The sequence below is a fragment of the Rhinoderma darwinii genome, chromosome 3, assembly GCF_050947455.1.
Source record: "Rhinoderma darwinii isolate aRhiDar2 chromosome 3, aRhiDar2.hap1, whole genome shotgun sequence".
NCBI classification, from domain to species: Eukaryota; Metazoa; Chordata; class Amphibia; order Anura; family Rhinodermatidae; genus Rhinoderma; species Rhinoderma darwinii.
In genome coordinates, this window is record NC_134689.1 from 263,521,664 (window position 1) to 263,546,535 (window position 24,872).

The 24,872-nt window shown below is 36.5% G+C and overlaps 1 protein-coding gene across 1 annotated transcript; it reads left to right on the forward strand.

Annotated features, from left to right (window-relative positions):
• Positions 1-9,820: 9,820 nt before the first annotated feature.
• Positions 9,821-18,901, forward strand: DUOXA2 (dual oxidase maturation factor 2). The gene is made up of 6 exons (XM_075855190.1): positions 9,821-9,967; positions 11,189-11,246; positions 12,075-12,209; positions 13,565-13,778; positions 16,952-17,166; positions 18,735-18,901. Exons 1-6 carry the CDS (start codon positions 9,821-9,823, stop codon positions 18,899-18,901), a joined length of 936 nt encoding a protein of 311 aa, XP_075711305.1.
• The last annotated feature ends 5,971 nt before the right edge of the window (positions 18,902-24,872 follow it).

The window sequence follows — 24,872 nt, forward strand, 5'->3', positions numbered from 1 at the left end:
GATTGTTGTTGGTGCTTTGGAAAGAAATAAGCAATAAAGTATAAATATAACACTATATAACACAACCAGAAGAAGGATTACACATAAATAAAATATTTTATAGTTGGGTAGAGCTTGTTGATCATTCCATTCTTTGGCTGAAGTTCCTTCTGTGAGATGTCCATGCACAGTTAACAATTGCAATTTCCTTGTCTGATGTAATACTGTATTTTTTAAAGTGTAGGTTAAAGTTTATGATCAGCTTTGTGATTGTACATGAACCCCTTGACCCACCGGGACGTGCCTGGATGTCCTAGTGCGGGGGTTAATGTATGGAGCAGGTTCACGGGCTGACCCCACTCCATACGCTGCGGGTGTCAGCTGTGTATTACAGCTGATACCTCGCACTAAACGCCAAGCACAGAGATCACTCTGATCCTGGCTGTTTAACCACTTTGATGCCGAGGTCAATACCTACAGTGACATCTAAGCCGCTAAAAAGAGGGGGCAGCCCATTGACCACCTGCGACGCAATCACGGGGTGTGAATGTTTGTCATGGCAGCCCGGGAACTTAATGAAGGTCCCCAGGTCTGCCTTCTTTCTGCTACTACTAAACCCTGCCTCTGGTATGGGTAACGGAAGCCTGTAAGAATGACAATATACTGCAATATTGCAGTGTATTGAACCAGCGATCTGAATCGCTGGTTCAAATCCCATAAGGTAACTAATAAAGTGTAAAAAATAATTAAATAAAGTTTTTAGTAGTGTACAAAATATGAAAAAAAAGTAAAAAAAAAAGTTATGTAAAACTTTTAAAAATGATTCAAAATTGGTATCGCCGCTTTTGTAAAAGTCTGAACTATTACAATATAACATTATTTAACTTGCATGGTGAGCGCTGTAAGAAAAACATCTAAAACACCAGAATCTCAGTTTTTTGGTTACTTTAGCGCTAATAAAATGTAATAAAAAGTGATCAAAAAGTTGCATGTGCTAAAAATGTTACTAATAAAATCTACAGCTCATCCCACAAAAAATAAGCCCTCAATTGACAGAAAAATAAAAAAGTTATGGCGCTCAGAATATGGCGACACAAAACAAATCTTGTCTTTTAACAAATAGGTTTTTCTTTGTAAAAGAAGTAAAACATTTAAAAAAACCTATATAAATTTGGTATCGCTGTAATCATATTGACCAGCAGAATAAAGTTAAAGTTGTTTTTACCACATGGTGAAAGACATAAAAACAAAACCTAAAAAAAATTGAGAAATAGTTTTTCAAATAAGCCTTCACACCACTCTACTGACGGAAAAATAAAAAAGTTATGGCTCTTGGAATGCGGGGAGTGTAAAACAAAAATGAAAAAAGGAACAATGGCTGTGACTGCAAAATTGTATAACAGGAATTCCCTATGATGTACCTTTCACTTACTTCCTGTATGAGTAGACATTGTAAATGGTTTCTGAGATCCCTTTGAAAATCCACAATGGGGAAATTCAAATATTTGTAGCCCTGCAAGATTACTATCAAATCGCTCCGGAATACAAAGTTCTTATTTCGTAGTCTAGGTTCACTAATGACAAATTGGTAAGTCAATAAGGAAGGAAGGCAAACAGTTAAACAGAGATGATGAAATCTAATTGTGTAAGTGAGATACAAAGATACTGATGTTTTTTAATGTTTGTCTTCCTCATTGGTGGGGTGATAAACTTAGCCTAGTGGTTACCGAGGTTTTTCTTTTGGTGTGGAGGGGGGGTATGTCCACAGATTTTACCACGTAACTTAAAGAGGCTCTGTCACCAGATTTTGCAAGCCCTATCTCCTATTGCAGCAGATCGGCGCTGCAATGTAGATAAGAGTAACGTTTTTTTATTTTTAAAAACGAGCATTTTTGGCCAAGTTATGACCATTTTTATATTTATGCAAATGAGCGCTTCCTAAAGTACAACTGGACGTGTTTAAAGTAAAAGTACAACTGGGCGTGTATTATGTGCGTACATCTGGGCGTTTTTACTTCTTTTACTAGCTGCTCGTTGTGAATGGGAGTGTATGATGCTGAAGAGTGGGAAAAGAGGGTTGCATTGACAATCCAACACAATGGGCAGCACTTTGAACACATTTTATAAGTGGTCAGAAACTTGTAAATAGCTCATGAAAGAATAAAGTAACGTTAACACCATGCACACCATTGTTTTTCTTGTGAAATTTTCGATAAGTTTGATGTGTCACATGACCCTCTTCCCATTGAAAAAACTAAAGTTGGATACAAAATGGCCGACTTCAAAATGGCCGCCATGGTCAACACCCAGCTTGAAAAGTTTCCCCCCTCCCATATACTAATGTGCCACAAACAGGAAGTTAATATCACCAACCATTCCCATTTTATTTAGGTGTATCCATATAAATGGCCCACCCTGGTATATTTGTGCCAGTCACACGGTTACGTACAGTGCACCATGCTGGCATACAGCCTATTAGTTACGCCCATACTATTAGATCAGGCGGGCTGCCCAGCACCTTCGAAGTGTACCACACAAAGTTCTGACACAATATTCTCCCCCAACATTACAAGACACACTTATAGACGTTATATCTATGTGTAATGATAATACTAAGCAGCCTCCCCCTTATGAATAGTAGGCGTGAGAGTGTCTGTTCTTTAGTATTTTGCACCTGCGCAATCTCCCTCTATGTAGCATTTGGTTTGTCTGCATCCTGCTGGGAACTGGTGTTTAACCTGCCCTCATATGAGTAGATATGGCCTTTTTCTGTGATAAACTAGTAATAGGTCTATAGTGATATACAAGGGATATAGGGATAGCTATCTGATTTAGATATTGATTTATTTATTAATAATCTTTAGGGCTGGCTCTGTCAGTGATTTATTAAAGAGACTTGCCTCCCTCCTTTAACTGCTATGTGTCATTTGCAGATGGTTGCACGCTTGTGAACATAATTTCTTATTAAAGGCATAATGTAAGATAGAGATGTAGCTGGGCAGACAAAATATTGGTAATAAGTAATAATATTCATGCTTTATTAAACCATATTTTCTGTGTGATATGGAAGCATTATTGCAATTGTATGTGATTCCCATTAAAAATTCATCAATGTCAGTCCGGGTGGTTGATGATGGTGGTACTGATTTACTGGCTCGGTGGATTATCAAGGCTCTGTTCACATGGGTGTCATGGATTCCAGTTTAAAAGGATCCATGATGGATAAGACAGATTAATTTTGATTGGAACTAGCCATGAATAAGAGCACAGCCGGTGCTCGAAACGCGTAGGCTTATATCCATTTGCCATCTTAAACCACCTTGTCACTCTCCTGGTGTTCGTTATACTTTCTTGCTTATATTTCAATAAATTGGAAACCGTGTTTTCCCACATTTACGATCTATCGCTGGATCGTCTCTTTCTTTTGTCGTCATTAATTTTGATACATCAGTTTTTTTTTTTTACCGGGTAGAATAATAGTGTAGCAGATTATATTGTACTGCACATTAGAGGCAATGAAATCTTGACAAAACTTAACCATGACGCCTGTGTAAACAGAAAATATATATTTTTTTCTCTTTTCACCTTTATTACACAATTATTTTGTTTATTTCCAATTTTTATGAGTGAAGGAATGCCCTAATATTACTTAAAATGCTCCTTTTTCCCCAGCACAGATGACAAAATTGACCCACTGTCAGAAAAATGGCAGAATTCCACCATCTAGTCTCCAGAAATGACTTCTTGTGTTCTCAGTCTCTTGTTAAAAATGAAGTTGTCTTACTCCTATTGCTATTCAGTCTTATTCCTACCAGCCTTTCCATATCCACTCCTCCTGAACAGGACTATTTAACTTGTTCATCTCCACAGGCAACTTTCCTTAAGCCCTCAAAAATTCTCTATACTTTCTATACTGAAGAAGCCATCTCTACTCTTTAGCTTCAGTACCTCCTAGTTTCTCTTCTCCCATATGCCTTGTATCCACTGTTTGACTCAGTTCAGTCTGGTTTTTTTTCCATGTACAATTCTACTGCAACAACAATATCCGCACTACAGTGATTTTCTCCCTACTACTAAGAATGTCCTTCATTGCCTCCTTTAAATGTTCTTCTCACATTCCCATTACGACTGATTCATTGCTTGGCCCAGACCTATTTACTATCTATAGCTCCCCATCCAGCATATTTATTTTGGCCTCAAATACTATTTGTATGCAAATGATACCCAGATCAACCTTCTGACAGATATTTCTATTCAGTTTCCTATTGGATGCCTGAGAGAAACCTAAAATGTAATCTGAGCTACAGTAAATCGAGTAGTATTCTCTCCTTCACTTTTCATGATTCTCCATGATATTATACTGTAGAATATTTTAATGCTTTACAAATACTAATTATCATACTAATAACCATAATTATTATTACGATGATTATTAATATAATTAATACTACTACTACTGTAATTATTAGCAACATCAATCATCATCATCATCATCATCATCATCATCATCTATATAACAGTATATAGTTCTGCTGTGGTTCCTACCTCACAATTTAGATGCCCTGGGGTAAATCTTGACTATGCTCTGTCCTTTATTAACCCACTATTGAATGTGCATTACTATCTTATATATTAATGGATAAAGGATAACACAAAAATACAAAAGTACAGGTTGCATTTAGTCTATCCATATGGAAGAATTGTAATTTGCTAGACTACATCTAAAGTCACTAAAAGTCTGCATAAACATGGTTGTAGAATTCATTTCTAGTTAGATAAAATAATATCTTAGCAGGGTGTTAGCTTGCTCTCATGTGTTCAGAAAAGTAATACAATTGCTGAAAATGTATATTATCAATATATCACCATTCATTAATATTACAGTAAGTTATACTTAGACATACCAGTAATAATATAATAGTGTTTATATAATATAGAATTCTAATGAAGCTCCATAACTCACAAGATATGCAGCTCACCTCTGTTCATAAATCTCAGCACAGGTTCTAGATGTGTGCAGCCGATGACACAGGTATCATTGGGAATGTGACATTGTGAAGGAAGTTGGTAAATACAGTAGCACTAGGGTTGGGCTTCTGCCTTATTTGAATAATGGTTTCTATTGTTAGAAGATAGTAGATAGACATGGACATTATATGATGATGAGTGACCTGTGTTTTAAGATTTTTTTCGTCGGAAGGAGGGTATAAAAGGGTGGTTCAGCTCTTAAAATTCCATTCCAGCTCTTCTAAACTTAATGGACCTGACACACTTACAAAGCTTCCAAGATCCGTACATTTAAGGTCAGTCTGCTCGGTCTGCTTTTGGCGGTTTATTATTTATTTTATTACATTTTCCTCCTTTGATGTTCCCTTAATAACAAATAATTAATATAAGTTTAATTTATTATATAAATATTATTATTTACAAGAAATAATAATAACACAAATATATAGTCATATATACTATATATGACATATGCTATGCTATACCATGTATACCCTATTTTTTACTCATAGTACATGTGCTGTTATATTGATATTACTTTCCTGTTGCTTATATATAGCCAACATATTTACAGCACAATTTAATTTCAATATTTGAGACTCATGTTAGAGTTTATTAAACTATGAGGACATTATTGTTTTTTTTGGTGTTTTTTTTCCCCTGAATATTGTAGCAGCCGTCTCAGGTTTATTGTGTGTTTTGTTTGTTTTTTGTTAGATTTTATTTCAGCTTTTGAGACAAATTAAGGTCTCTTCTACATTTATTATGTAGTGTGCTATTAATATATTTAACACCTTCAATTTTCACCTTTTGTATCGTGTCAAGTCTTGCTAATAATGTTATAAATATCTGCTCATAGGATATTACATTATCATTTTATTGGCATTTGCACCAGTATGAGTCATCCATCAATAAAATATTATATCACCAAGAAGTGAAGAGTTTTATTGTGCACAAGGAGCTCATGTAAAAAGCAACAGTTATTCAGTGCATAAAAGTAATGTATTATTTGGCAATAAATACATAGTTATCTCTTATTACAGTACATTGTATAATGCTTGGGCATACTGTATCGGGGGCGCACCCAGACATTTTACTTAGGGTGTTCCTGAGCTACGTGCAGCTACCACCCTTCTCCAACAAAATTCCCAGTCCTTCTCTGTCCAAGTTGGGGGCCAGGGCTAGTAGCCACAGTTCATATACACACACGCGACCTCAATATTAATTCAGATCCCAGATCAAACCCCAAAATTATATTAATAATAATAATAATAATAACAATAATATCTCATATAGAAAACACAGGATTAAGAACAATGGTCCACAAATGGCATAGGCTCGAAGATGGGGCATTTTGGGCCTCTGTATGAATATTTTAGATATAGATATACAGTATAAGCAAATTATCAACTCACTGTGTAGAATTGTGGTCTGCAATCTGGATATTTAGCTGTTGTGGCGCTACAACTTAGTAAGGCATTCATGCTGGGAGTTGTAGTTTGGTTTTAGATTGCTTTGATCAGTATTTGTGAGAATACGGTGCACTAAGGCTGACATTCCACAGGGCGTTTTGATTGCGTCTTTACTGCAGTTTTGCAGTGCTTTTTATGTGCTGCTAAAATGCTGTGAAAAACGCATGTGTTTTAATAAAAGTCGCCGCGGTTTTGAGATGCAGTTTTTGACCGTGCGGTTATTTCAGGTGAAGCACATTAAAACCATCTAACTAGTTATGCAGTAATTCATCCGAAGTTCCTGTATTGCTGCAGATTTGCCTTTCCTTAGTAACAGCTAGGTGACAAGTCCTAAGAGAGCTGCAGTCCTAAGTGGTGTCACTGGTGGTCACTTCCGGAAAAAGAAAGGCAAGTGCAGTGAAAGATCTTAATAGATCGCCGCTAAATAGCATTTTTAACAACTCAAAAACTATTTATTTTTTTAATTTTAGGCAGAAAGGTTTTTCAGTTCTATTTCATCCTACCTTCAATAAACGTTCTTCTGTTACAGAGAAAATACTGCCAGTGAAAGCAAAATGATAATGTTGTTTATGTTAATGAGATTTCTCATCAGCGTAATGCTGCTCGACATATCTTTTAATGCTCGGTAACTGATATACTGTGTTATGTCTAGTGCAGGGCTTGAGGGGGCTGTGAGTGACTCCGGGATACAAAGAATACCAAAGAAAGGAGTCATGAACCAACCCCTCAAGCCCTGAACTAACACAGTATATCCGTTTCACCAGGGGTATTTTTTTTAAGTTATATGTCTGTACGATTTATACCACTGATTTGTAACCAGTGACTTTAACTACACTCCACAACATTGAAATTGCAACACCAAGAAGGGCAAGCCATAATATTAGGCAAATCGAGGAAGTAGCAGGTGTCGCTAAGATCTGCAAATGATCAAATTTTCAAGTACCTATCTCCAATCTGTGGCATGTGTGAGGGGCATAAAAGCCAGATTAAAAGCAAAGTTTTTTAGCCACATGAAACCTCAAAAATCAGATGAAGTGGTGTGGGATGGTTGTGCGATGCCTCAAGTTCGTCGATGTGCCGGTTACCGCTGCTTGACGCAAACTGAGAAGGACAGAATCCTTGAACTGAGAGACCTTGGTTTATAACTCCGGAAGATCGCTACACGCCTAGGCTGAGATGTCATCACTGTTCAATGTTGCGTGTCCCGGAGGTTGGGAGAACAACAACTAACAGGAATGACAGTGTACGGATCGTCTGATTGGAAGAATGGTGCATAGTTATCCATTCTGTACTGCAAGTGAAATTGGGCATCACATCCCAAGCCTAGAGCGGCAACCAGTGTCAACACAAACCATCTGAAGACGTTTGCACCACTATGGGCTACGATCTAGACGTCCAGCTACAGGTGTTCCATTGACTACACGCCACTGCTCCCAAAGGCTATCATGGTGCACTATAAGGCGCCAGTGAAGTCTGGAATGAAGGTCTCTCCTCTTCAGCGATGAGTCCCGCTTTTGTCTCGGACGCAATGATAGCTGATGATTGGTCTGGAGACCATGTAGGCAACGCCATGAAGAGGCCTTCACAAGGGAACATCACATCGGTCCTATTCCTGGGATTATGGTGTGCAGTGGCATAATGTACAGTAGCTGGTCACCTCTAGTCTTTATTTGAGGTACACTAACAGCTCGGCGTTACATTGATTTGGTTGTGGAAAAAGTGGTATGGCTATTTCTCCAAAGTGTCTTAGAAGCTGTTTTTCAACAAGACAACATCAGGCCGCATGTTGCTCGTGCTACTGTTAGTAACTCGCGTGGCCTAAACATGGTACCATGGCCTGCAGCATCTGCGGACTTGACTCCCATCTAGCACATCTAGGACGTCATTGGTCAGCAATTGAAAAGGGTGCTACCAGAAGCCAATCTTGATGATTTGCGCGCCAAAGTGCATTCAGCGTGGCATAACATTCTTCAGACAATCATTAATAACCTCATCGATAGCATGCCAAGGCGTGTAAGTGCGTGTATTTCTGCGCGTGGCGATCATGCTCCATACTGAATAAGTCAAGATGTTTGGAATACCATATTTTGTTCCGATTTTTTTATCATGTGCATATCATTAACATGTCTATCGATCCTGTGATTTCCACAATTCCAAAACTTTTCCTTCTTGGTGTTGCAATTTCAATGTTGAGGAGTGTATATTCAGTCATTCAGTACTTGTCTGAAAAAAAAAAAAAAGGGTCTGTCTGTTATGCTGGAAACAGCACCACTCCTACTTATGGCATGTCAGCCCTTTTTAAATGAATGGGGCTCGGTTGCAATACCAGGCACAGCCTATGGACAAGAATGGTGCAGTTTCTGGAAGTATAAAAAGCCGAAGCAGAGCCTTTTTTCATTATCTTGGACAATCCCTTTAACCCGGGTATTTTGACATTGACAAATGGTAGATAAACATTAACAACACTTCAGGAAATGCTGTAATGATAAATAGGAGAATTTACAATTTAAAAGGGAAAACCAGGCAAATGTATCTTCTGTCATAGATACATGTGAGAAGATCACTGTTTGCAGCCTTGAACCACTGATTTCCTAATCAAAAAGACTATGAAAGGCTTAAACCTCCCATGTACTGCCTGTAGTTTCCTGCTAACAGTAAACAATTACAAAAGCAAACTAGGAGTACCCCATTGTCATTGCGTGACACTAATAACGTGTCACTCATGCATTTTCTATAATTAAATATATTTGGGAAATGTAATATTTTTAAGTATGAAGACTCCTTAAAAGTTATATTTGTGGCGAGACAACCCCTTTAAGTGCTCTGTACAGCCAAGTAGTAGTTTGAGAGGCCATATTACACCAAAGTGGTCTTCACACAAGTATCCGTGCGGCATCTATCTGTGTCACATGTCTTCAACCGCACAAGATGGACATTTACGTACTTACAGGAGGATATAGCACACATTTAATTATAATAGTAATTCAGTTCAATAGGAAAATGGAACGACCGTATACATGTAAAAAGTGAAGTATTGATAACAATATTGTGTATGTGTGAATGGACCATTTTTATCATTGATTTACACTGGGTAAGTATTGCTTTGGTCGCCCAGATATGTTCAAATCATAAAAATTCTTATGTCTAAACATTATCAGGTGCCAGCAGCTGTAAAATCTCTGTAAAATCTCTGACCTCATGCAGAACACTCCCAGGATGTTGTTTGAGTTTTAATATATTTTATTTTGTTATTGCGTTTATAAGAATGTATTGCATAAATCATGGGAATAGTTCAGATCACAGCTGTAAAATATGTTGTAATGACAATTTCTGTTTAGGAGAAATTTACAAGTTGAAAAGACATGACCTTCTACGATGGTGTATTTCCATTTTACCCACATGAACGGAGGAAATGGGTCTTTAGTGTGGAGATTATTATTGTCATCATTGTGTTTTTGGTGTTTGCCTTATCTTTTATCCTCATCATCCCAGGAATAAGAGGCAAAGCAGTAAGTTATTTTTTAACTATTCTATCTATCTATCTATCTATCTATCTATCTATCTATCTATCTATCTATCTATCTATCTATCTATCTATCTATCTATCTATCTATCTATCTATCTCTGTCTGTCTGTCTATCTATCTATCTATCTATCTATCTATCTATCTATCTATCTATCTATCTATCTATCTATCTATCTATCTATCTATCTATCTATCTATCTATCTATCTATCTATCTATCTATCTATCTCATATCTATCTATCTATCTATCTATCTATCTATCTATCTATCTATCTATCTATCTATCTATCTATCTATCTATCTATCTATCTATCTATCTATCTATCTATCTATCTATCTATCTATCTATACATTTATGTATATATCTATTTTTGTCACACTGAAATCTTTGTGATACAAACAAAACATAACATTAAACACATGGAACCTGCCTTTGCGTATCCCAGTTTTTATATTATTACAATAGTTACTGTTTATTTTGTTGAATAAATCTTTTCAACAGCCATATCACCCATAAAAAAAAAATTTGAGTCTCAGAATATGGCGACACGAAACAATTATTTCATATAATTACTCTTTTCTATGTAAAAGTAGTAAAACATTAAAAAAATATATAAATTTGGTAAAGGGTGAATTTCGTAAAAACGATACCCAAAAAACAATGGAGTTATCCACCCTATAAAGAATTGTTTTTTTTTACGTTTTTCAGTACATTATACAGAATAATAAATCGTGTCGTAAAAAACTAGAACCCGTCAACTCGCAAAATACAAGCCCTCATATGGCTATATTGATGGAAATATATATATTTTTTAATAATAATAATAATAATAATAATAACTATAATGATCTTTATTTATATAGTGCCAACATATCCTGCAGCACTTTACAATTCATATTTTTTTTAAATATGGGGAGGAAAATACGAAAATGAGAAACCGAAAAAAACTGCGGTGGCAAGGGGTTAAAAATGGTGGTGGGTTTATATGCCAAATTAGATATGATTTGAGTCTTACAGAATGCTATGTGTCATGTTTACCTACAGAAGATAGCTTGTTTTATACAATAGATTGAATCGAATCTTATTAGAATTTTATTACTCCATAAAGATAAACATTGTGATACTGTTTCATACAGACGTCAATATGATTTTTATAAAACTATAAAGAGATCATAAAATGTGTTTTTAATTTTTTAATCATAGAGACTATCATGGACGTGCAGAGTTATAATAAGCCTGTTTATTGGAGTTGTTACAGTTGGTAAGTACTCTCTTGTTTTCTAAATCCTTAGATTTTACACAGGGCCATTGTCATTTTATAACATAATTCTGGAATTGTACGTGGCCAAAAAGGTTCACTTTGCATCAGTTCGTGAAATGTAATGTTTTTCTGTCCACGATCCTCAATTACCTGTGACGACCCATTTTAGTATTCCCCATTTTGAGAAAACTTTTGACAATCCCTTAGATAATCACATGTGCACGATTATAGGAGATTTTCACTATAATTTATCCCATGTCATAAAAAAATATCCAGAGGTAACATCGGTGAGGGCTTAGCTGCTGGAATGCCCACTGATTCCCCTTCACCACCATAGCTCAATTGATCTGACAATTTTTGGGGGTCCCATATCAATAATGCAATTTTCTGACATGTCTCTAGGCAAAGGTAGGGGGGAATGCTATGTGAAGAAAATTCTTCACACAGCTGGGGTTGGGGTTGGGGTTCTACTTGAAATTTAGGTAATGTGGATTATAAATGACAAAATGTCACACATATTCTAATTGACATAAAACTTTGATAATTCACTCAAACAAACATTTTGGGTGGAAATGCTCTTTAGATAAAAATATAACATATATATATATATACATATATATATATATATATATATATATTATATTATATTATAGATATAATATGGCAAAAATGACGTTTTGTGACTGGTGAAAGGCGTTAATATAATATAATATAATGTAATATAAGATAATTATTTAGAGCAGATGTGATAATTTTTCTTTAGGATTACTGGATTGATATCAAGTTTTGGACTATAAAATAGTTTTCATTGAGATTTTTTTTCTTTAGTTGTAAACTTTACTTCTGATTGGGAGGTTGGATCTGTTAATGCTGTTACTACCTATAAGTCATTCAGCAATGCCATGGTGAATGCAGACATTGGAATACACGTTGGCCTTAATGGAGTAAATATAACCCTAAAAGGTGAGATTATTATTTTTATTGTGCAAAAAAGCTTAATGGGGTGCCTAAGATTAGAAAAAAGGGGAGGAATGACAAATAAAATCTGATAAAAATAGATTTCAATAGTGCAAAGTAATATTTTATAAGTCATAAATTAGACATAAACCTATATATATATATATATATATATATATATACATATATATATATATATATATATATATATATATATATAGCAAACAAGAAGGCAGCAGCACTCACATAAGAATAATCGACCAGGTGCCCAGCAAAACGTCCCGATCCTCGGACGTGTAATAATATATAGAAGAAGAAAATTTGCAGCACTCCAACATGAAAAAAGTGGTGGTTTATTCAATCCAAAATAACAGCAACGTTTCAATCCTACAATAGGATCTTTATCAGGCTTGATAAAGATCCTATTGTAGGATTGAAACGTTGCTGTTATTTTGGATTGAATAAACCACCACTTTTTTCATGTTGGAGTGCTGCAAATTTTCTTCTTCTATATATATATATATATGTATACATATATATACATATATATATATATACATATATATATATATATATATATATATATATATATATATATATATATACACATAATTACAAGTAACAGTATTCAAAATTCAATGCAAATAGTTAAAAATGAATAATATAAAAGTTTTTATCATCAAAATTGACTTCATTACTACCATTCAGACCAAGCTCCGCTAAGGCTTCTGTTGATAAAACAGATTAATGGGCATATTGACGTCATATAGGTGGGTTCCCAGCTTGATTACCCAGGCTGGAGAGCAGCCCCCACTTTGGAGGCCTCAGAGTGTCCATGTATTACTTGCGACAATCAGCTGATCACTGGGGGAGGGCTGTTTTTTATGCAGGGATTGTTCTGTCGAAAAAGTGTAAAAATAAGAAACAGTAAAACACAAACACACAAATGAATATAAACGTTTTTATTACAGCACTAACATCTTTAACATATAAAAAAATTATTTGCCATGACACTGTTCCTTTAAATATTGTTATATACATGCACTCAGTAATTGTAATGTACAAAAAAGTACATGGACACAGTAGTTAGCCTTCACTTTCTAAACTGCAATGGAAAGAGGAAACATGAAATGTACTGGGTTATTTTGGTTAACAAGGTCACTTTGAGTCATTGTTTTAGTTTTTATGGGTGAGTTTGGCAAAAAGGAACTAGACACATAGGGCAAAGCTCAGACAATTAAGTAAACATTAAGATTCATATTGCTGTTTTAATGCAGTTGGAATTATGATATTTCTCAAACAGGACTATATAAACGTCTCATATATGCAATAAATCACCGTTTTCAATTGTGTTTCCAAAGGCAATCCAATTCATCAAATGAATGAGACAATTGACTACAATGAGCAGTTTCTCTGGAGTTTTGGATCAAATTTTAATGAATATTATAATGAAGCTCTGAGAAGAGGACTCCCTAATCCCATTCTATATGTGGCAGAGAAATTCACCCAGTATGACGCATGTGGACTATTAGACCAGTATAGGATATCCGGTCACTATGCATCAGCTTGCATGTGGTAAGTAAAATCTCCAATACAATATCTGATTATGTTAAATACTAATTATTTCAATTATACAACATTCCTTCAAATATTAGAAAGTTCTGTATTGTTAAAGAAAATACATCCCTTTTAAGCTTCTGGATCCTGTGTCAATGGTAGAATCATCACCAGGGGACCTTTATGTCATAAGTCCTAGTAAACTTATGGAATCACCTGAAGGAAGATCGCTGCATTCCTTTTTCTTATGATCCATTACTATTACTTTTCTGTTTGAAAAAATATTGTATGATAAGTATAGATATAGTCTAGATTTTCTTACTTATAGAAAAAAAAAAATTGTTTTTTTCTTTGGAAACCAGAATTTTCATTTACGGGCTAAATGATGCACATTATAAAGCTTCATACATACTACCTATCCCAAATTTGGTGTCAGTGCATTACTATGGATGCTTGCAAACCACCACATTGTCATACGGCAGACCGTTCCAGACACATGACACAGAGACTGTATAGCAGCATACACGACTCCATGTGTTGCTTTAGAAATCTACCTTGGGTGCCAGCAAAGCTTCCCGGGAAGAATACCTCCATAACATACAGAATCCAATGGAGCATTTTGCATTTTTTCTGCCTGATTAACTCGGCATCTCTGTGTGACTTCATATAAAATTGAAGGCATATGGAGGTACAGTAAAGGAGCCAAATTTATCATTTATCATGAGGCCTTATCATTTTATCATTATTTATGTAATTATCTACTCTTTCTTACACCAGAATTCTTAATAAATGTGGAGTAATAATCAAGGTCGCAAGAAGTGCGACGATAATTGCAGCCCCATTCCATTCCCCGGCGAATCGATATAAAAAAATGTATATGCTCACCTCGCTGTTCCACTTTGCTCGTCACGCTCTCACTGCAGGTTGTGGCTCATACAAGGCACTGATGCTGAGTAGCATTGGGGTCAAGGTATGGGGCCTGGCTAGGAGCTGGCATAGATTTCCGCTAAAATTTACGCCATTTTTCTAGCATAAACTATAGTAAATATGTCTGGTAGCAGTAGTCCGCACCCTTTTGTTAAACCCCCCCTAAGTTCTGCAACTTTTGGGCCTTTTTGCGACTTTTCTTTGACAGAAAATTGGCGTAGAATGGTTAGTAAACTCTCCCCCTATTTCTAAATCCAATATTGACAGAAGATCCACAATCTAAAACTTCCCATATCCTTTTTATACATGTGTATAAAAGGCCTTCTAATTTTACAGCTAAGACTAAATTACCACCACATCGGTCCTACCTTGTCAGAATATACAGTAAGTTAAGAAACATTCCTAATGTATACGCCAACCTGCCTATACACTCTAATGGCCAAATGTATGCCAAAAGTCTATCCTTTAGACATAAGTTTGGCTGGGATTTGTTGGGATCCTACAGTCCCAACTGTATTTAAAAGCGCAGTGCACTGCACTTTTCAATGCAACAGCATACAAAAAAATACAAATGCCTACAAGATACAAATAGAAAATACAAAGGCATACAAGATACAAATACAAAATACAAATGCATACAAAAAAATACAAATGACTATACAAATTCATATAGGACCATTTAAAAAACAAAAACAAACATAAACTGTATGTGGTGTGAATGTAGCCTTACATCCACATTTCTCAGCCCTGTAGTCTTAATAATTTGGGCACAAATTCTTGTTTGGATCTATATAAATGTGGTATATGTGTGCTCACCACACCCAAGTGATTTAAAATGTGGTTAGTAAACTAGTTAAAATTGTAAAATTGTTAGCATTGCTTTTTGCAAAGTTAGGCCCCATGCACACGGCGGTGCCCGCATTTTCGGCCCGTTCTCTCATACAAAGTATGGGAGCACGACCCGTAAAACGCAAAAAGATAGAACATGTTCTATATTTTACGGTACGGTTCTACAGCACGGACACCTATCCATAGCGATACGGAAAGGTGTCCGCGGCCAATAGAACTGAATGGGTCCGTAATTTTTTATGGTCGTGTGCATGGGACCTTACATGTAGAAATTTGTGAATGCAGAACAAGGACTAATACTTTTTCAATCTGGAATGTGTCTACTGTAAAAAATGTGCAGTCTCTAGGTTCGATTATTATACAGAGACATAATCCATGTTTCAGTTATCTTCTAACTTTTTCTAATACTGTTGCTGGTAGCCAGATTTTGCTTTCTTACAATTCTGCCATTTTTTTTTATCACATATGTGATGGTGGTATGTTTGTACTTCCCATATCCACAACTTTTGATGTCATTAGGAAATGTGTGGGTAAACTTCTGTAGCGATTTATTAATAAATGTAAATTGTCATGTCCTATTCGCAGAAAATCACTGTTTAAACCCAGTTGTACGAAGATGAACAGGATAAGCCTCTGTATGAAATCAGAAGCATTTGGAGGTGCAGTATGGCCCTATAGAATTCTATGGGCGCTGTATAAAGGCTCTGTACAGCATTAAAGAAATACACTTGAAGAGGCTCTGTCACCAGTTTATAAGTGCCCTATCTCCTACATAAAACAACAGGTTTTTTTTTTTTAAACTTTTTTTTTTGACCGTTTGATTTTTGACGTTTATTTTTGATCCAGCCAGGAGACAATTTTTTTTTCATTCTCCCGACACTCCGGTAAAGTTACTGTGGGAGTAGGTGACGGCACAGTGTGATCTCGCGAGACCACGTTGTGCTGTGAGTACAGCTGGGCACGAATGAAGAGAAGTGTATGACGCTGATTGGTCAGCGTCATATAATTCTCTTTACAACACCCACTTGGTCAAAAGTAAAAAAACACCCAGTTGGGCATATAGAACAAGTTAGTATAAAAGCAAAAATTGTCAGAACTCGGTCAAAAAGAAACATTTAAAAAAAACAAGAACAAACTGTTGTTATCAACATTACAGCGCCTATCAGATTAGGTAGGATATAGGGCAGTTATAAACTGGTGACAAAGCCTCTTTAAGTGCACAAGGTCTAGTTTATTAGTCTATATAATATCTTGACCAACAGAGGTATAAAGCACACCTCTAGCAGTGGAAGGTTTAATCTAGGAAAATTTTCATGGGCTCTACTATTTTTAATATCCAAACTACAAAAAATTAAAGGGTTTCTATCTACAATGTTAATATCCTAATGCCATCAATCTTGGATTTTGTATTACAGGGTGGCATTCTGCTCCTGGATTATCTGCAATATTCTTTTCTCCATGTCGGTATTCATATATGGAGCTTATATGATTCTTGTGACTGCAGCTTTTATCCTTTTCTCCTTGATTTCTTTCTCCACTGTGAGGAATGTATCACTTTGTAATATACAGTTTGGTTCAGAGTCTCTAAAAGCCCAATTTGGAGGGTCTTTCTGGCTAAGTCTGGCTACAGGTGGGTTGCAGTCAATGTTTTTCCTTAATGGATGCGTATTGCATTATAACATATGTATGTCTTGCAAAATAATGAGCTGATATATTTCATGATGACATGACTGTCAAAGCTTACCATGATAAATACCTCTGGTGCTACCCATGTCTGTGGGAAAGAGCTGACACCTTTCAAAACTGACATAACTAGTTGGTTGTTTACATTTCGAGTTCCAAAACACCCAGAAATTTATTTTTTAGGTTACTGTGGGTGGGCGATACAGTAGGTGCATACATGTCACAATAAAATTCACTTCAATAATAAAAAATTTCTCCCATTACCTGTTTAAATGACAAAACTGTATAAGAAGAGCATGAAATTATTGATTTTAATAAAATTATCCTGAAATTATTCAAACCATACCTCAAAATGCTACAGTATATTTATGCTGTAAAGACCAAATCTATATCGCTATAAAGCTCTTCACTCCATAGCATACACATACCATTGCCCAAAGAAATTCATATTAGAATCAAATATAAAAATCTGTAAATTAATGAAATGTAAATTATACTTGTAAATGCTGCTCCGGAGCAGCAGTAGATGTTATTGCCTGGCAGCTCATGAACTTATAGTGTACAGAGCACCTTGCAAACTTACATTTGGGTAACCAGAGTCAAATAAATAACCTTAATTTTCCATACCGTAAGGGAGTAAAAAACACCAAACTCTATAAATCTAAAAAAGTTTTCCAAATAGGAATACTCAACATGCCAAGGTATGTTAAGTTTGTTCTTTAGGGAATGACAATTGTGATAACCATAGTTACCATGTTAAACCTAAAAACCTGAAATATAGTCTAATTCACAAGAAATAAGCAAAACCTACACATATTCTGAAAGTAGGCACCCCACTATATTCAAAACAGTTTTTTAATACTTTTTCCAACAATCTATATTTCTACATTCTCAAACAAATTAATGGACTGAATGCAGAGATACCCCACATTTCTAAGTTTGCTTGATTCTTAGGGAATGGCAAAACATGGTAAGGGTCTTGACGTTTGGGGGGTAAATGTGGTGGTAACTAGTAGATTTAGAAGTCGGAATATGTGGGTAAAGTGGAGCTAGAGAGCTAGGGCACATTCACACATGGCGGAAAAATTCCGCCACTTCTGAACGTGCCCCTAAAGAGAGCCTGAAGGATAAAAGGGCCACTGTGAAGATACTAGGGAATGATTAGGGGACCCAGATATTTATTTACCTTTACAAATTTTTTCATAACTTTTCAAGGGTAATGTCTGTGTCAGTAGTGTAAAAGTTTTGATTGGGAGATCATTGACAAATACACTGGCGTTGTGTTAGCTCAGAATTTATTTTTTCATTATAATATAATTGTATCATAAGCCATAAGATCACTGTTGGATTGTCAATAGGGAGATTAGATAAATAGAGATTAGACCATACTGTATACATCTATTGTTTATTTATGGGAGTCAGGTTTCAGCGTCACTGTGGTCCTTCATTCAGGTTTGGGTATTACTACTCAGTTTTCAAAATAAGTGTCATAATATTGTTCTATTTCACTTTCAGGTCTTCTGTGCTTTATTATTGGAATTACATTAATTGTTTTAAATTTGTGTGTTCCTGAAAAGCTGAAATTATGTTTTAACGCTATTGAAGAAGATGAAGAGGAGTCAACATTAGAACCCTGTGATGATGAACACTGCCATAATAATTTGGCATTTGAGAATGTTTAATTACAAAGTAAAGTTCTAGACATTTCATGGTCTTGGCTTTCAAAATTAATGTACAAAACTCGAAAGTAACCTAAGTTAAATGTGGATTTTTTATTTATTATATACTGACTACCAAAAGATTAGCCAAGTGTAGAAGCTGAAGAAATAAGTGATCACTCGAGTGGACGAGGTCATTAGGAGTATCTGGAAGTAAAGGACTACGGACGTTGCCAACATAAGAATGTTATGCACTGAATACCAGCAAAATGGTTATGAAAGATATTGGATGTCAGAGTAATATGACATTTTTAAAACCAGGAAATACTGAACAAAACCATTATTGCTAATACAGTTATACTAGTCATGTCTACAGGATGTGAGCATGTCAATATTTTGTACAAAATTAAATAAATACATGTTCATTTTGGAACAAAACATTCTTTGTATTGTATATTATTACATCTGCGTGTTACAATATTTTACATGTGCCTTAACCCCTTCCCGACATCCGCCGTATATATACGGCGCACGCCGGGTGGGGGAATATGGAGCGGGCTCACGGGCTGAGTCCGCTCCATAGAGCGAATCTGTCGGCTGTGTGTTACAGCCGACACTTCCAGGTTACGAGCGGGATCGCGCTTTAGCGCGATCCCGCTTGTTTAACCCGTTAAATGCCGCGTTCAATAGAGATCGCGGCATTTAAATTACTAAAAACAGGGGGGCGACCCTGCGGCGAGATCGGGGGGAGCCGTTGGTTCACACGGCTGCCTGGGGGTCTGACGAAGTCCCCCAGGTCCGCCATCTTGGTACTCCTAAGAAGCTCTAACGATTGCTGGTTGAAGTCCCCTAGGGGGACTAATAAAAAATGTAAAAATTAGTTAAATAAAGTTGTTTTTTTTGTGTAAAAAAAAATAAAATATTAAAAGTTCAAAAACCCCCCTTTCCCCATTTTCCCCCTAGAGCTTAGTAAAAAATTAAATAAATAAACATTATTGGTATCGCCGCGTCCGTAAAAGTCTGAACTATCACAATATATCATTATTTAACCCGCACGGTGAACGCCGTAAAAAAAACAAAATTGTAAACGCCAGAATCTCTATTTTTTGTTCACCTAATCTCCCACAAAAAATGAAATAAAAAGTGATCAAACCGTCACATTTACACCAAAATGGTATTATTAAAAACGACAGCTTATCCCGCAAAAAATAAGCCCTTATACCACTTAATCGACGGAAAAATAAAGACGTTACGGCTCTCGGAATTTGGCGAAACAAATCTTTTTTACACTTAGGTTTTTACTTGTAAAAGTAGTAAAATATAGAAAAACCTACACATATTTGGTATCGGCGTAATCGTATTGACCCATAGAATAAAATAAATATGTTGTTTTAATTGTACAGTGAATTCCGTAAAAATGGCGCGCAAAAAACCATGGCGGAATCACAGTTTTTTTCATTTTCTACCCCACAAATATTTTTTTTCCCGTTTCCTAGTACATTATACTGCAAAATAAATGGTGCTACAAAAAACTACAACTTGTCCCGCAAAAATCAAGCCCTCATAGTACTATATAGATGGAAAAATAAAGGTGTTATGGCCTTTGGAAGGTGGGGAGGGAAAAACGAAAATGAAAATCTGAAAAAGGGCTGCGGCGTGAAAGGGTTAAAGGCTATGTAAACTTTTCAAAGAGAATGTTTTTTAATAAAAATGTCAATCAGTGTGTTTGGGGCAACTTTATAATTAGTTTTCATTAAAAATATTTTTTTCTTTTTGAGATACAGCAGCTCTGTATCCCATATACAGAGCAGCTGTATCATTTACTAAATCCTGTTCCCGTCAGGTCCCTGGGACTATTGAGTTCAGTGACAGCGGGTCCTGCTTGTCTCTGACACCCAGGATTGAGCTGTTATTCATCACATCTAAGTTAATAAATTAGATGTGACAGATTACAGATGGATCCTGCGTGTCAGAGACATGCAGGATCCGCTGACACTGAACCCATCAGCTCCACCGGGACTGACGGATTCAGGTCTTAGCTAAAGATACAGCTGCTCTTTATACAGGATACAGAGCAGCTGCATCTCAAAAAGTTAAAATTATTTTTTTAATAAAAACTAATTATAAAGTTGCACCAAAGACCCTGATTGACATTTTTATTAGATTTTTTTTCAATAATAATCACTTTCAAAGGTTTCCATAATCTTTAATACTGTGACGCAATGAAGGTAAATCAAAGAGAAGATAAATATAATGATTTACTGGTACACTAACAAGAGTACACATACAGTATTATATTATACATAAAACCCCTTGTTAAATCCTTGTACTTTATAATGTAGCTCTATCATTTCTTACTCTTTTTACAACTTTGTGTCAGCTATCAAGTCTAGCAATCAATCCCACCCATTGTTTTAAAGAGAAATTTTAGTCATGGTTAATATTAATATTAATAATACATTAAACATCACACACATGGTGACAAAAAGTTTAAAAAAAATTTAATTGTAAAATAAAAAAATTGCTGCAGACAATTGCCTTACATTACAACAACCATAACACTGTTTTAATTTGACAAAGTTATCAATTTTTTTAGCCACCGCTAGCGTTTAACCTCTTCCCACCGCAGCCCTTTTTCAGACTTTCATTTTCGTTTTTTCGTCTTTATTTTTCCGTCGATATAGTACTATGAGTACTATGGGGGCTTGATTTTTGCGGGACGAGTTGTCGTTTTTCGTAGCACCATTTATTTTGCTGTAAAATGTACTAGGAAATGGGAAAAAAATTATTTGTGGGGTAGAAAATGAAAAAAACAGCGATTCCTCCATGGTTTTTTTGCGCGCCGTTTTTACGGAATTCATTGTGCAATTAAAACAACATTATAACTTTATTCTGTGGGTCAATACGATTACGGCGATACCAAATATATATAGTTTTTTCTATATTTTACTACTTTAACATGTAAAAACCTAAGGTGTAAAAAAGAAAATTATTTTGCGTCGCCAAATTCCGAGAGCCATAAGTTTTTTATTTTTCCGTCGATTAAGTTGTATGAGGGCTTATTTTTTGCGGGATAAGCTGTAGTTTTTAATAATACCATTTTGGTGTACATGCGACCTTTTGATCACTTTTTATTTCATTTTTTTGTGGGAGATTAGGTGACCAAAAAATAGACATTTATTTTTTTTACAGCGTTCACTGTGCGGGTTAAATAATGATATATTGTAATAGTTCAGACTTTTACGGACGCGGCGATACCAATTATGTTTATTTATTTATTTTTTTACTATGCTCTAGGGGGAAAATGGGAAAAGGGAATTTTTTTATTAGTCCCCCTAGGGGTCTTCAACCAACGATCGTTAGATCGCTTGCACAATATACTGCAATACTAATGTATTGCAGTATATCGTGATTCTGACAGGCACCTATTAAGCCCTGCCGGAGGCAAGGCTTAATAGGTGTACAAAGATGGCGGACCTGGGGGCGTTCATTAAGCCCCCAGGCCGCCATGGCAACCATCGCCCCACTGCAATTGCGTAGCGGGGGACGGGATGAGCTGTTAGAGGGGGTCGCCCCCCTCCTTCTGACTATTTAAATGCTGCGGTCGGTATCGACCGCAGAATTTAACGAGTTAAACTAGCGGGATCGCGCTCGAGCGCGATGCCGCTAGTTACTCTGAAGTGTCGGCTGTAAGATGCAGCCGACATCGGCATCGTATGGAGCGAGCTCACTGCGTGAGCCCGCTCCATACTTCCCCTACCCGACTATGGCGTATGGATACGTCAAATGTCGGGAAGGGGTTAACTTAATTATATTTAAATAGTCACTGTCGTTTCAACAAACTTGTTCCCGTATTATGGGCGATGTAACTACAAACAAAAATGATGTTTTCCTATTGCAAAATCGTTATGAAGTCCTGGCCACTAGTTGTCTCCCTTCTGTATAACTTGCTGTCCACTGCCTGTTGCCAAGATAAATCTGTCTCTAGCAGCAGAGATGCCAACACGGATTACGGGAAATGGGCGCCTGTCCTTGTGGGCATTGCAGCTCTCCTCTCTCTCATAAGACATGCAGCAATAACGGAGAGGAGGGGTTTTTCAGCTGGAGCGGCATCTCATTGGACAATGCATGAGCTTGCGCCCCAAGGGAGGCGCTATGCATCCTGGGAAGTAAGGGAAAGGAAGTTTCAGCACAAGCAGTACTAGAAGACGGCTAAGTGAAAGTAAACGCCCCCTAAAGCAGAGTGGATGCAACAAAATCAGCACATTTTCTGACTTTATAGGATAGTTAGGCGGTACAAAACAAGTTACAATCGTTTTAGGGCACAAGTGCTGCAAGCCCGGGCTTTTGCTATGGTTTTTGATGAAATGACAGGTACTTTTTAACTATATTTTTTATTAAATAATGAGTGAACTTTATTTTACAGTTTGCTATGGTTATAGGAGTACCAAATATATATACATATATTTGTACTGTTTTGTGTTTATTGCAGCCTGTGTGTAATAATATGCACAGGCAAGGGGAAACCTAAAGTATCTTTTTTAAAATCCGTTCTGACTGTATAAAAGGGTGAACCCAGGCCATAACATTGCTGGGCTTCACATAACCTAACAAAGTTCAGGACAAAGGGTGCGAAATGCGCATCGTGTTGTCTCTCCTAAGAGTTTTACATCTTCCATCATGCCAGTAACAGGTAAATAACCTCCTTTCTTATGCTATTAAGTATTTATTTTGGCTATGTATTTGGTTTATTGTTTTTTAATAGCAATGTGTGGTTTCTGCATGTGGATCGTACACTGTTCTAGACATGTTTCTCCAGTTATATGGGAAACCACAACTCACATTACTGTGATTAAGTATATATTGTTGTGGCTGGTTTCTTTGATGGTCTCATTGGAGTCTATGGTTTTAATTATGTTTTAAATATTTTTGTATGTAATTGTGGGAAGGGGAAGTCCATGTCTATGGACAAATAAAATAAAATGTTTTGGACTACACGTGCCTAAATTGCGTAATTGTTTTGAGACATATTTTGGTTTAGTTAGACACAACCTTAAATACGCATCAAAAGATATCGCAGCATGGAACATAGTCACACTTACGTGTTTCAATCTGTTCAAAACCTGACTATGTTCCTGTGCTGTGATATCTCTAACGAGTGGCTCATATTTGTATTTTATGTACATTTCTATTATAGCCAGCATTATATTTTTCAGCTATTTGTGCTACTGTAGCTCTTCTGTGTGATCGGACATGATGGCCTAGCCTTCGCTCTCTGTGCTCATCAATGAGCCTTAGGCACCCATGACCCTGTTGCCGATTCATCGGTTGTCCTTCCTTGAACCACTTTTCGTAGCTATTAATCACAGCATACTGGGAACAACCCACAAGACCTGTTGTCTTGGAGATGTTTTGACCCAGTCTTATCACTATCACAATTTGGCCCTTGTCAAAAGTCGCTCAGTTCCTTATACTTATTAATTTGTCCTATTTACAACACATCAACTTCAAGAACAGACTGTTCACTCGATACCTTATATATCGAGCCCCTTAACCGCTTCCCGACCGCCCACAGTAAATTCACTTTGGCGCTTGCTGGGCTCTGTGCAGCGCCAACGTGAATTCACAGTGGGTGTTAAAAGCGCTATCGGGTGTCTCAGAGTAGCGCTGACACCCGGATCACGCTATTAACCCCTGCCTCTGGTCCCGGAGACATGATCGGAACCTATTAATTCAGGTCCCAATCATGTGATCGCAGAGAAAGTTTGTTGTAGCAACAAACTGGAAAGTTTGTTGCTATAACAAACTGGAAAGTTTGTTGCTACAACAAACTTTCCCGGGGACCGATTGCGGATGCTGCCATCGGCTGTCATGGCAAAACTGGAGGCCATACAACGGCCTCCGGGTCTGCCATGCACGGAAGCCTATGAGGACCAGCTGGAGGCTGGTCCTTATAGGCTTCCTGTCAGTGTGACTCAGCGCCAGACTGACAGTT